Source organism: Copidosoma floridanum, unplaced genomic scaffold (assembly GCF_036245765.1).
Source record: "Copidosoma floridanum isolate Cflo_tuat_1 unplaced genomic scaffold, Cflo_Japanese_pri ptg000006l, whole genome shotgun sequence".
Classification (NCBI taxonomy): Eukaryota; Metazoa; Arthropoda; class Insecta; order Hymenoptera; family Encyrtidae; genus Copidosoma; species Copidosoma floridanum.
In genome coordinates this window covers 12,055,358-12,068,634 of record NW_028321883.1, presented here as the reverse complement: position 1 = coordinate 12,068,634, position 13,277 = coordinate 12,055,358, and the positions used below count along the sequence as shown (strand labels likewise).

Genomic DNA, 13,277 nt, shown 5'->3' with positions numbered 1-13,277 from the left:
TGTTATAGTTAAAAAAAAATTTTCTGTGCATCATAAATTCTTTGTAACACTCGTAAAAAAAATAGTTTCAGCACACTTTTTATCAAATCAGTGTGAGAAATTCGATTTTTCGCACAAAAAATAATAAGGAAAACACCTATTAGCTACACAGTGTTAGGAAAAAAACAATATTAATACTCATTCTAATTATTTTACTGCTTCTACATCACCAAAGAAAAAATTTTCTGTCCTTAAAAAATTGGGATTACTTTGCGCCCTGAGGGCAGGAAAGTATTTTGCGCCATTACGTCACTAGGGTACAAAGTACAAATATAAGCGCCCAAAGGGCGCGCTTGTTGTCGGTTGGTGCCCGAGTCACGTATAATGTTTTTCTTACCGAGGGCGCAAAGTGCAATTTTGCGCCCGTGGACACACTTTGCGTCCAGTAAATCACTTTAGGCCCTAGGGCAGAAATGGTAGTTTTTCTACGAGTTTGAAAAGTCTCTGTTTGCGAACCGAGAGGTTTGCGGCCCGAGCCGAAGGCGAGGGACGTAACGAGGTTCGTAAAGGAGACTTTTCGAACGAGTTCCGGAAAACTGCTTTTTCGCCCGAGGAAGTACCAGCCTCCCAAAACCACCCGAGGGCGGAAATAGTAGTTTTCGTCGGATAAGTGCCATCGTCTCCGGGGCTATTTTGCGGCCCAAGGGACCTGCGAAGCAGGGCCCGAGGAACGTAAGGTAGCCACGGAGCGATAGCGCTTATGTGGAGAATGCTATTTTTCCTACCGAGGGCACACCAGCCTCTCAAAAACGCCCGAGGTAGGAAAAGTACTTTTCCGCCCTCGGGTGGTTTTGGTAGACTGGTACTTCCTTTGGCAAAAAAGCAGTTTTCCGATACTCGTTCGAAAAGCCTTCCTTACGAACGTCGTTACGGACCTCGCCTTCGGCTCGGGCCGCAAACCTCTCGGTTCGCAAACAAAGACTTTTCAAACTCGTAGGAAAACTACTATTTTATCATACTGTGTCGAAAGTAGGAACTTTCGTCCCGATTCGCGGGACGAAAATCCCTTCTCTCGGCGCAGGATTGATGAAAAACAGAAGTGCATTAGATTTCACATTAACCACCCTCGGCTTCGCCTCGGGCGTTTATTTACGTGAAATATAAGACATTCTTAACCTCGCTCACTAGGTGCATAACAATTGGGCCCGGAGGGCGCAAAAAACTTTTCTGCCCGTGGGCCCAAAGTGATTACAAGGGCGTAAAGTGTGACCCGAGGGCGCAAAGCGGCAGTTACACTTTGTGCCCATGAAAAATGCATTTTCCGATCTCGGGCGTTTTTGAATGTCGGGTGTGCCCTTGGTAGGAAAAAAAGGATTCGCCACATAAGTGCCATTGCTCCGCGGCTACCTTACGTCCCTCGGGCTGCAAAATAGCCCCGGAGACGACGGCACTTATCCGACGAAATCTACTATTTTTCCGATTTTCAGAGCTCCAAGAAAGTGCCAAATAAACATATTTTCATACGTTACAACCCTGGTAGAAAATTACTACATAAACTGGCTAGAAACTCGTTAACATGTTATAAGCCCATTGACGCATGTACGTTGACGAGTTTCTAGCCAGTTTATGTAGTAATTTTCTACCAGGGAACACACGATCATAAGCTGTAAGTCTTCCTCTACAATCTCCAAAAAAGAAAATGTCGAAAAGTTGAGTGGCAACATTGTTTTTTGCAATAAACGTTCAGGGTGGTTCAGCGCGCGCTCATACGTTAGTGTATATACTTGGTGTGGCTCAGCGTGTAGTAAACATGTATAGGTATACACTCACATAAATATGAGCACGCGCTGAAAAGCTCTGAATGTTTATTGCAAAAATCAATCTTGCCACTCAACTTTTCGACATTTCGTTTTTTGGAGATTGTAGAGGAAGGCTTACAGTTTATGATCGTGTGTTGTAAGGTATGAAAATATGTTTATTCAGCACTTTCTTGGAGCTCTGAAAATCGGAAAAAATGCATTTTTTGAAACTTTGAGAATTCGTTACTCGAAAACTGTGGAGTTTAGTTATATACATTCCTATTAGTTTTTTGTAACAAATGTGCCAAAAAATAGGAAAATATTTTTTTAGACCAAAAAAACAACTTTGACGAATTTGTTTAAACAATTTCTGACCACATTGGCACCTGGAAAACTGTACTTCCTTATACAGGAGCACATTTTTTATGAAATGGCGCAAAAAATTTTCATCCGAATAATTTTTCTCGGTAGATTGACGATGTCCCCTGCATGGACTAATAGGTATTTTTCAGTTTGGAACTATACTCGACACCCATCAACAAGAAATTATGTCAGTTGTTAATGTTTATTATAGATACGTTATTATTGAAATGAATGCTCGTAAAAGATTATTGTCCGGAAGGAGCTGTGTACTCTTGCATGTTAGTTACTATCGATAATTATTAAACGATCGCAAAAAACGCTAATTTGCTCATAACAATTGTAAGGAGCATCGTATCAAAATTATCAATTTTTTTTTTAAATACGTAGAAAATTATTAAGTTTCATAAGAAATTGGTTGCGTTTCTCTATATCCAAGATTAACAGAGTTATGAGCATTAGTTTAATAGCAAAAATCGATCGACCAGAAAGTCGGTTGAAATAAAAAAAAAATTTCTTCCATAGCTTTGAAGTTCTTTGTATTCTTGACAAAATGTCGTTGGCATTTTGGGTGTAACTTTTTTTACCCTTTGTGTGGGTAAATGAATTTTTAAGTTAATAATAGAATTGTGACGTAATTTTTTTTAAATAACAAAAAAGCTTGTGTATAGTTAAAAATACTTGTAATAGGTGCTTAATCCCAAATTATCAATCATTGATTTTTGAAACAGGGAATTTCGCGCTTTTTTGCAACATGGCATTGCAAAAAATAAGTTTTTGAATAATCAGAAGGATCATAATTCATAATCAATAGGAAAGTTAATCACAAACAATTCTGCTTTAATACTTTTTTAAATCAAAGCAATAGAAAAGAAGTTACAATCCAAAATGTAAAAAAAATTCGATTAATTTTTACAATTTGTTAAATAATAATTGAAGCCGATGCCTTGATTGGGCAAAACTATTTTTCTGAATATCTAGACTGTATTTTCAAGTGATAAAAACGATTTATTTCGCGGCAGAAATATTTCTTTTTTAAATATATCATTTTTACAGAATGATGCAATGTATTCTGTATTCTCTGGCTATATCGTCAGGAAAAATGTAAACATTAAAAAAAATTATAGCAGGTACTTTAACATGAATGTGCATAGATAACTTGGAAATATTTTTACAATATAACTTTTAAAAAACATAAAATCACTTATATCTCAAAAGAAAAAAATAACTACTTTTACACGTTTTCTTAAGGAAAACAAAAACATCGAGACTCACAAATAAGTAGAGGTTTATCGATATAAAAATGTAACTTACACAAATAACGATTGAAGTAGTACTTTGATAGTCAACCTTACAAAATCTCGGTTTGTAGTCGTCGAATGCAAGAGAATAAGAAGATCTCTAAGTCTTTAGAATTTTTTTTCAGAAATGTTTTTAGACACAAGTTACAAAAAATCTGTACATCGAGTACAACTACCCTACATAAAAGTATGGACGTGAACCTTCAAACACATTAGTGACACAGTGTGAAAAAAAATTTATTATAATTTTCATATACATCATTTTAAACTCTCAAACTTTACAGCTTATTTCTGCATGAAGTACAAGTGTCAAGTATGAAGTATGTATCGTATCAAAATTTCCTGCATTGAATCATAGAAATGGAAAGTGATTTTAATGAAACACAAAATGAAAATAATTTATTTTCAAAACATTCTCAACTCTAGAATTTCAGAATTGCCTAATATTAGTAAGCTCTCAAATAGTCATTGTTATTCAAATGCTCAAATGATTTCTGTGAATTAAACAAAATTTATTGACACAATTAATACACACTATTATCAATTAACGTCTTTAGTAAATACAATCATTATTGTTTTGGTGCCAATGTGTGTTATTGTATAATAAATATATCATATAATTCATAAGTTAGAAAACGTAACTTTTTTTGAATTCATTTACATTCTGGAATAAATTTAGAAAAACAAGTATAAGAATTTTTCTTACTTCTTGTGCCATAAAACAAATTTTTTTTTTATTCATGAGTTTAGCGTATTTAAAGTTTATAATAAAAATAACTTTTTAAATAAAGTTGTTTAAGTAAAGGTTCACTGCTCTTTTGTTCAATATTTATTAACTTTATTCAGTTCACTGAGTACTATAGAATCATTTCTTTTTCTGTGAACTGTTTTGTAGTAGTCTGAACAATTTAGACATTCTTATTTCATACTTGAAGACATTAAAAAACTTCTCTTCAGCAAAAACTTTTATTTTTAACTTATCTCCAAAGTATCAATTCATTTATTTCTCATGTTTACCTCAGAATCAGGCTCAACGAATACATTCAAGACAAGTGTTTTATGAATATTATTGTACAGAGTTTACAATTGACTATTATTTGTACAAATGAGGTTCTATGGTATCACTGTCGGAGTATTCTAAAATAACCTCTTGGCCATTAATCAACCTGTTGTCATTTATAAACTTACTCAAAATTTCATCCATTTGATTTGATACACTAACACCTGTGTAATAGTTATAAAATCTTAATTTTTTTGCAGTTGCCTGATTGTTGAAGTTAGGAATATTCAAAGTATCAGTTATGGAATCAATGACTTTGCCAATGGTCCAATTGATGGAAACAAAAACACCCCTTGAGTCCTTTGGAATTGCAGTGGCTGAACAAGTCATCGGAGGGTGCACAAGAAAATAACAACGCTCTGTAGCTAGTATACTTTTCAGACCTTTCGCTTTAGCCTTAAGTTTCATCAATTGTATCTGAAAGTTAAAGTGCTATTAGCAAGATTGTGCCACAGGTTAAAAATTTAAAACATTAATATACCTTTATTGATGTAGAAGAATTTTTTGATTTTTTAAGTTTCTCCATTATTTCCTTGTCAACAGCATCTTTTGCTTCTATGAATTGTTGTTTTGGTTTTTCCCATTGGATTAAAAAATTATCTTGCTTTTCCAGCTCAGTTGGTTCAAAGCAACCGTGATGCCGATGCAATAAGCAAAAGTGATTGTTACACTTAATACATAACATCTCTACAACTGATGTGGTTGTACAGCTACCTTGTGAGCATTTATAGGTGGCGATTGAACTAATTGTAGTCTCAACTACATTATTCGATTGAGAGCAAGGGTGAGATGTTCCAGTAAAATGTATCTTGCAAAACACAAGTTGACAGTTATTACAAGTAAATGGTAGAAAATCTAGTTGTTGGCAATCTTTGATTGAGCACTGATCTCCCATGCTTGGAAATTCCATGGTTGTGTGGCGAGTTAGGGAGAAATTTTCAATTATGTGAAGAAGTTGGCGAATGCAGATGATTTTCACTGAGTGTTCCAAGAGCTAAATTATTCCACTTTTGCTCCAACTCCTTTAAAGTCATGTGCGAGTCTCCATTGTCACTTTCTGGATCTGGAAGTTCACTAGCAGGTACAAGGATTTCGTCAAGCGGTAGTTTGTCCTTTCTCCACTCTTCATCGATCAGATCAAGAAGTCGGCCGTCACCACAAATCTGACTATCCATGTTTCTAAAACATTGAACTTATGTATCAAATGATAGGTTAACTAAAAAAGAAATGACTAGTAAACGTTAACACACAGTCTTTCATCAACGTAAAGGCTGACTCACGTTAAGGCCTACGCAGACAAATTGACATAAGGTGCACAGTGCACACTGCACAGTGCACAAGAATAACACTGGTTGGTATACCTATATACATAATGCACAGCGCGTTGTGCTTAGTGCTTTACGTTTTTACATATATAGATATACCAACCAATGTTATTCTTGTGCACTGTGCACTGTGCACTTTATGTCAATTTGACTGTAGGCCTTTATACAAGCTGTGACCATGGGCTTTAAGGTTAGTCCGCATATCGGACTGACCATTAGCTTAGGGTCTATTCACAATGGAAGCCAAGCTAAGCCTAAAGTGTGTAAAAAAAAATTTACTGCCGCAACTGATACAAAAGTGTAGAAACGACATTGTAAGATTCGTTCAGATCTAAAGTATTTTCAAGACCTTTTCTCTTGACCACGAGTTATATTGTCATAGAAAAAGTGCGATATGATCAAAACAATATTACTGCTGCAACCTAGTTCAATGAATGGGAAATAAACATATGTCAGTGATACGTTTTATTTGCGAGAGAATCGAGACTTTTCCATTACCACCCTGAAATATCCCCAAAAAAATATACCCCCTTACAAATAAAAAAAAAAAAAAAATTAACAATGCCGCAACTTTGCCAAACGTTTTTTCATGAAAATTTAATACGTAAAACATGAGTTGCATTTAGTTAAGACTTCTTGAGGGTGAAAAAATAACCTTTTTTAGTCGAAAATTGTAATCCATTTAGATCATGTTTTTTTGTAGGGAGGGGGGGATTTTTTTGGAGCAGGGGGGTATTTTCGGGTAGTTCAAAAGTCTAAATCTTGCAAAAAATGATACTATAAGAGATGACTTCTAATTTTCTATCGATTGGACTAAGTTTTGGCAGTAATATCGTTTGGACCACGTTGCACGTTGTATATTACAATATACTGCATGATTAACAGAAGAGATCACAAAAATATTTTAGATCTCTATATAACATTACGTTTCTCGAATGTTGCGAGATTTGCGGCTGTAATTTTTTTTTTTTTTCACACATTTCAGGCTCAGCTCAGTCTATTATCTTACATCAGAAAGCACAAGCCTTACGTTTTTGATTGCAGTAGCCTCATGATACGAACGGGATATTAAAAATATATAAATAAAATAACAATCCAAAACTGTATAACCCAGTAACCCTATGAACTAAGAACTTTCATATATAGTATCCCTTTACTCATCTTTGGATATTTAGTTGATAAATAATAACATACACCTCTTTGCCTTGTCAAAAATATCAGTTATGAATCAACGCTAAAAGTACTCGCAAACTGCATCATTTATTTTGCGTTTATTTCATATTGAATCAATGCTACTTTAGCATTGAATCAACATTGACTGATTATTTTTACTACACAACATAGAACGTGGATATATATCTCTCTCGCACATTGCCAAAGGTGGGAATGCGCGAGAGAGATGGATACCCACATTCGATGTTGTGTCTTCTTCTACGTGTGCTTCAGCGCCGTACATAAGAACGAGCAGTCTATTCGCACTCGCCGCTGATTGTCTCGAAGCTTGTCAGCACGGCAGCGAGAGGGGCAGGGCTTCAGGACTCGATTTTTTCCTTGCACGCTCTTTCTCCAGAGATTAGTAGGGAGATTGCTGACTGCCATGCTACGGAGTGTGCCCACTTTTTTCCAGTGGTTCGAGCGCCCCGCCGCGGCCAAGCGGCCGAACCAGGCGCACATTTTTTTTTTTATTTGAGAAGCACGGTAGGGGTATGAGAAGAGTGGATTCGCGTGGAAATGTCCATATAGGCGCACATTTTGGAGACGCGTGGAAGGGGTATACCGAATGTGCGCCTACGAGGAGAGGAGTGGAAATATCGGCTATATAGCTGTATATATCTGAACGCATAGCCAAAGCAAGCGACGACACGAGTTTTGCTTTTTTGAGAGTCTTTGGACTCTGCAACTGAGTACATGCTATGTATATATTTAACTGACTTGCTCTCGCTCTGGCTTCAATGTTATCCATAAATCTTATTTAATTAAATCGTGGAACTAAATGCTCATTAATTATATACACATAATTTTGATTTCAATACATTATGTTTTAACTCTCCCGTACTCTTAAAATTCCCAAATCCATTTATGTTTTCAAAAAATTAACCACTAGTTAAGTGCATAATTCTTTATGATAAATTAATTCAGCTATGATTATCAATAATTAATATGTAGAGCTATGAAAAAGGCATTTTAAAGATTTTAAAGTTAAGCTACTCGTCGTGAGAGTTCCGCGAACTTTTTAATAAAAGCAACCTATGTCACGTGGTTGAAGATACCAATAATACGACTGTGCTAATATAACTATAAAAAAAAATATTAGCTGCCTTGCGCTGTGTGGCAAGAGGTGTTTTTTGATGATTTATCTTATCAACTACAAACAATCGAATAAAATTATGCGAATCATAATTGTGTGTTGCATACGATGTAAAATTAATTGATCGATTGCGATAGTTAAAAGAGCAATGTCAATTGTGAAATTTTAATATTTTGTATAGTTATTCATCTATAACAATATATATAGTGCCACCTTCAAAACAGAGGAAAAAAAATTTTTGTTAACTGTATATGATTTACGCACTGTCAAAAATTTTGGTAACTATTTCTGAAAAATTACAATAACAATTGGTTATAGGTAAAAAGATTAATTGTTTACACAGAATAAAAAATTTTTTTTTTAAACCATACTCTGAGTTACAAGTGGTTGAAACTAGTATGTGTTGAATAACAAAAGCTTCGTTCAGTCTCTGTAAGACTCTTTAATCTAAAATACGCACTATTTATAAAGACTAAAGAATCTACTTTTATGTATGTACATATATATATGTAGTACGAATTTTGTCAATGCAACAACCCCAAGGTTTTGATAAGGGATGTAAATATAAGCTCAAAAATATAATATATGTACGTAGTTAAATATTCACGTATAATTGAATGTAAGTTGAACTTTACTGGTAATGATCATATTTGATATAATCGTAGTAAAAGAATGAGTTTTCTTCTGCCTTCGGCTTTTTTTGTCGCAAATAGGATGTTCACAATTTCTTAGGAGTTTTAAAATACACAAATTATATTAAAATCCTTAAAAGTTATTTTAGTATTATAAAATTATAGAATTGTCTTGTATCAAAGTATCAATATTAATTTAATTTGTTTTGATGTATCCGAAAAAAAATGTTGACTACATATATATATTTTAACGAAACATAAATAAAAGAAATGAAGACAAAATGATACATTGAATAAAAAAAAAAAAAAAAAAAATATCTACCATAAAGTGGATTTGAACCCTTAAGTGCAAAACAATCTAGATAGGGGCATAAGCCTTATCCATCTTAGCTATCCGAAGGACGGGATGTAACCCTTTCGAAGTCACATATGTTCATGGATATCCTCCGGAGCTTGTCCTACAGTTTACAGAAGTTAGGATGTGTGAAATTAATAAATTAGTGGTTAATTTTTTGAAAACATAAATGGATTTGGGAATTTTAAGAGTACGGGAGAGTTAAAACATAATGTATTGAAATCAAAATTATGTGTATATAATTAATGAGCATTTAGTTCCACGATTTAATTAAATAAGATTTATGGATAACATTGAAGCCAGAGCGAGAGCAAGTCAGTTAAATATATACATAGCATGTACTCAGTTGCAGAGTCCAAAGACTCTCAAAAAAGCAAAACTCGTGTCGTCGCTTGCTTTGGCTATGCGTTCAGATATATGCAGCTATATAGCCGATATTTCCACTCCTCTCCTCGTAGGCGCACATTCGGTATACCCCTTCCACGCGTCTCCAAAATGTGCGCCTATATGGATATTTCCACGCGAATCCACTCTTCTCATACCCCTACCGTGCTTCTCAAATAAAAAAAAAATGTGCGCCTGGTTCGGCCGCTTGGCCGCGGCGGGGCGCTCGAACCACTGGAAAAAAGTGGGCACACTCCGTAGCATGGCAGTCAGCAATCTCCCTACTAATCTCTGTCTTTCTCTTGCCTGATACGCCGAATTGGAAGCATCGTGATTACCTCTCGCTTAGTGCTTGAAGTTTTTCCGCTTACAGATTGTGTCATCTGCAGGAGATCTCCACCGCCATCTTCGAGCCCCAGGACTCAGGACATCATCGTCGAGACGCTAAGTCTTTTAGATTTAATTATATCTCACCTTCATACTTATTCATAGTTAGTCGATCTTTATCACAATCCCTCCACCTAATCATTTCACGAATTACTCCTTTCATATTTCTACATCTATCATTAATTGCATCTCATGTTCGTGTTGTGCTTCTGCAATTACAATTCTCATTCTTTAATTCATCGTTCATCCATCAATCTCTTGCTCGTCCTTGTCGTCATTCAAACCCTTTTTTCACCTCTCACTCGTTCTACTCTCCCCTTCTCTATCCAACTCTCCTCTACTTGAAATCTTCTTCATCACAATCACGCTCTGTTTATTTCTTTCACCCCTCTTAACGTCTACGCCTGTCACACCTGCACCATCTGCACTTTGCTCAACCCATATCTTTCTCCATCTCGCTTATCCTCGCGTAAATCTCAACTCATTCATTTCACGTACACGAACATCTTATCATCCATACGTCACTCGTTCCACGAACTCTTATCATCATCCGCTCAGCATATCTCCGTCTACATACATCCACCATCATCTTAGGTTAGATTCTCTCTACGTATCCACATTCAATCACATCAACACACATCGTACTAATCGCACGTCTATTACACCTATTCAGTGCATATCGTAATCCCACCATCATCAATATAGTCCGCCCGCCTCATTTCGTCTCTCGTTCCGGACTCAGGATCCCCACTTGAATACGCCACTCGCAACAACCATCGTTGCTGAGCTGCCGCAGGTGGTAGCTAATCTCGACTTTCGGGCGTTGGCCCGCTTTCACCAGCCTTGCGCTGACTCGTGCGACCGAGCAGGGCCCACCGGTTCGCAGAGGAGATCACTCCTCACTCACTCGCCTTGAACTCATTCATACCAGGAGTCGTTACCACCAGGTCCTCCCGCACACCCTCACACATTCACGTACCAACACAACACACGCTAAATACCGTTCCTGTTGTTAATAATACAATTAGCTTAATTTGGTCTTTAATTGTATTCACTCTGATTCGTTTAAATAAATCTGGGTTTTTTATGCCACTGGCTTTTTCCTATTAATTTGGTTGTACTTAATTGCTTGCTTAATTGTGTTAACCCCCCCCCCCCTTTGTTCATTTCAGGTATTAAAAATTAAAATTCTTATTATAACTTATTTCATTTATTTATCTATTTTGCAGTTCCCTTTTTTTTTGTTTTGTAGAGTTTTCCTTGCCATGACCTTCTGTCTCATTTTGTTTTGTTTTATTTTTTTATTATTAAATTAATATTGAACTTCTCATTTACAAGTTTTCGTACGTTTGAACTTTATTAATTGTTTCGAATTTGGACCAGGCAATCCATGTTGGATTGACTGTGTTTACATGTAGCACCAGGCACTTCAAAGATTGATAATAAAACAATAATAAATTACAGAGCCGATAACCAGATAATCTCATGTGCTTGTTGAAAACTTAATAAATTAATGAAGCATTGCCTGATTATTTGCGCTCATTTCATACATTATCTGTTTATTCACCTAGTAATTGGCGCTTGTGTCGTCGATTCGAGAAAAACATCTTCTATTTTCGCTAGTTGCAAATAAGGCAAACCAAAAAAAGTTTTAACCATCCGATCTTCTTCGGTGTTCTCTCAGTAAAAAGATACAAGTCTTAACTCCATGATTTTTCGGTGATAAGTATCAGATCTGTCTAAGATTAAATTTACATCCTTTTGAGACAGTAGAATTTGCGAAAAAGTCAATACCAGCTTTATGGGCTGCTATTTTGAAATCCACTCCCAATACGCAGATTTTCCGTGTGAAAGAATTCTTTAAGAGTACGCGAATGTCCCTGATGAAAGAATTCCTTTAAAATTTTCATATAATTTAAAAATAAGACTAATAGAATTCTTATTGAAGTAAACGAAGTATTCTTTTGATATTCTTTATGCAATCTTCTGTAATACTTCAGTATGGAAGTTATAGTGAGCTTCTTAATAAAAAGAAGACTTACAAAATTCTCATGTGAGAAAATATTTATAAATTGCAATAATAGGAATCTTACTTGACACTTAATTGTATTTTTGATGGTAAAAAAAATTATTGCATTTGGGTGCCAATAATCCGTTTTTACGTCTTTGTTGTATGAATATACGTCATGATAAAATATTTTTATCAAAATAATGGTTGAGTCATATAGAAATAATCTTATCAAAATATTCCCTGTCTGTGTGACCATCAGGTGAGATATCACCCAAGATTCTAGATAGCTAACTCATGCCTAAAAATTTACTTAAAAATTTACTACCCCTTCAGTCAAAAAAATCAGCTATTATTTTACCTATTAATCATATCTGTGTTTATAACTACAATTAGCTACATTCATAGCTAAATTTTGTTGTTTAAAAGTTGCGTGAAATTTATAATTATAAACAGCTACTTTTTATAGTAAGTACTATTACATAATTATTGCTACTTTGTAGTCAATTATACCTATTATTGTAGGTTATTAGAGCTACAAATATAGCTATAATTTATAGGTAAAATAATAGCTAATAATTTTTGACTGAGCCAGCTTAAAATTCTTTATAAGAACTGTTGTAAGTTTCATGCCACTTCTGACTATATACTAGTCAATTGACTATAATACCTCTTCAAACTATTAAAGTCAATTTGTTTATAAACCACACTGGCACATATTAAAAAAAGTTATTTTATTGAGAACATACATAAGAATAAAATTCAATGCAGTTGCCATTAATAAAAGTAAATTTAAGTATTAAATTGATTGAACTTTGACTTTCAGTACATAACAAATAAAATTACACCGACTATCTAAATCTGTTTTAGCACAATTGTTAAAGTGTCAGTCAACCACTCTAAAGGATCCAAGTTCAATTCCCTGTCACTGCAAATATTTTTAATCATTTATAGTAAAGGGCTATTAATAATAACAGAATTCTTTCACAATTTATATAAATAGACAATGGTATAATTAACAAACTGGACCTAAAAAATTTAGTTTTTCGGTACTACTTGAATCACTAAATAAAGTTCTTCTAACGTCTTTTTGGGAAGAATAAGACCTAACGCGTTTCTTATAGAATTTTTCAAGTAATCATATCACTACAAAAAAAAAATTTCCTACTCCCGATACAGTTTTTTTTATTAAACAAAAAGAATTCTTTAAGAATCCTAATATATATGACATTCGCGATTACTTTAAGAAGTTAATAAGTATTTTTTTAAATTATTTTTTGAAAAAAAGAATTCTTTTTGAATTTTTATAAGATTATTTAAATAATCTTTTTGCATATTGGGCTAATGTATAATATCTGGCTTGAATTTTCGTCCTAGTT

The 13,277-nt window shown here is 34.6% G+C and overlaps 1 protein-coding gene across 3 annotated transcripts; it reads right to left on the bottom strand.

Annotated features, from left to right (window-relative positions):
- Positions 1–3,672: 3,672 nt before the first annotated feature.
- LOC106644740 (anaphase-promoting complex subunit 13) lies at positions 3,673–5,811 on the bottom strand. Of its 3 annotated transcripts, none has more exons than XM_089598355.1 (3): positions 5,750–5,811; positions 4,981–5,678; positions 3,673–4,916 (listed from the first exon to the last, which is right to left on the bottom strand). In XM_089598355.1, exon 2 carries the CDS (start codon positions 5,672–5,674, stop codon positions 5,438–5,440), a length of 237 nt encoding a protein of 78 aa, XP_089454481.1. In that variant the 5' UTR covers positions 5,675–5,678; positions 5,750–5,811; the 3' UTR covers positions 3,673–4,916; positions 4,981–5,437. The 3 variants fall into 3 exon arrangements, with proteins under 3 accessions (XP_089454481.1, XP_089454482.1, XP_089454480.1); XM_089598356.1 differs by having other exon boundaries at positions 5,780–5,797; XM_089598354.1 differs by lacking the exon at positions 5,750–5,811 and having other exon boundaries at positions 4,981–5,743.
- Between the last annotated feature and the right edge of the window lie 7,466 nt (positions 5,812–13,277).

Bases quoted from the DNA above. Each gene is read 5' to 3' on its own strand.
- LOC106644740 (XM_089598355.1), bottom strand. From the start codon at position 5,674: ATGGATAGTCAGATTTGTGGTGACGGCCGACTTCTTGATCTGATCGAT.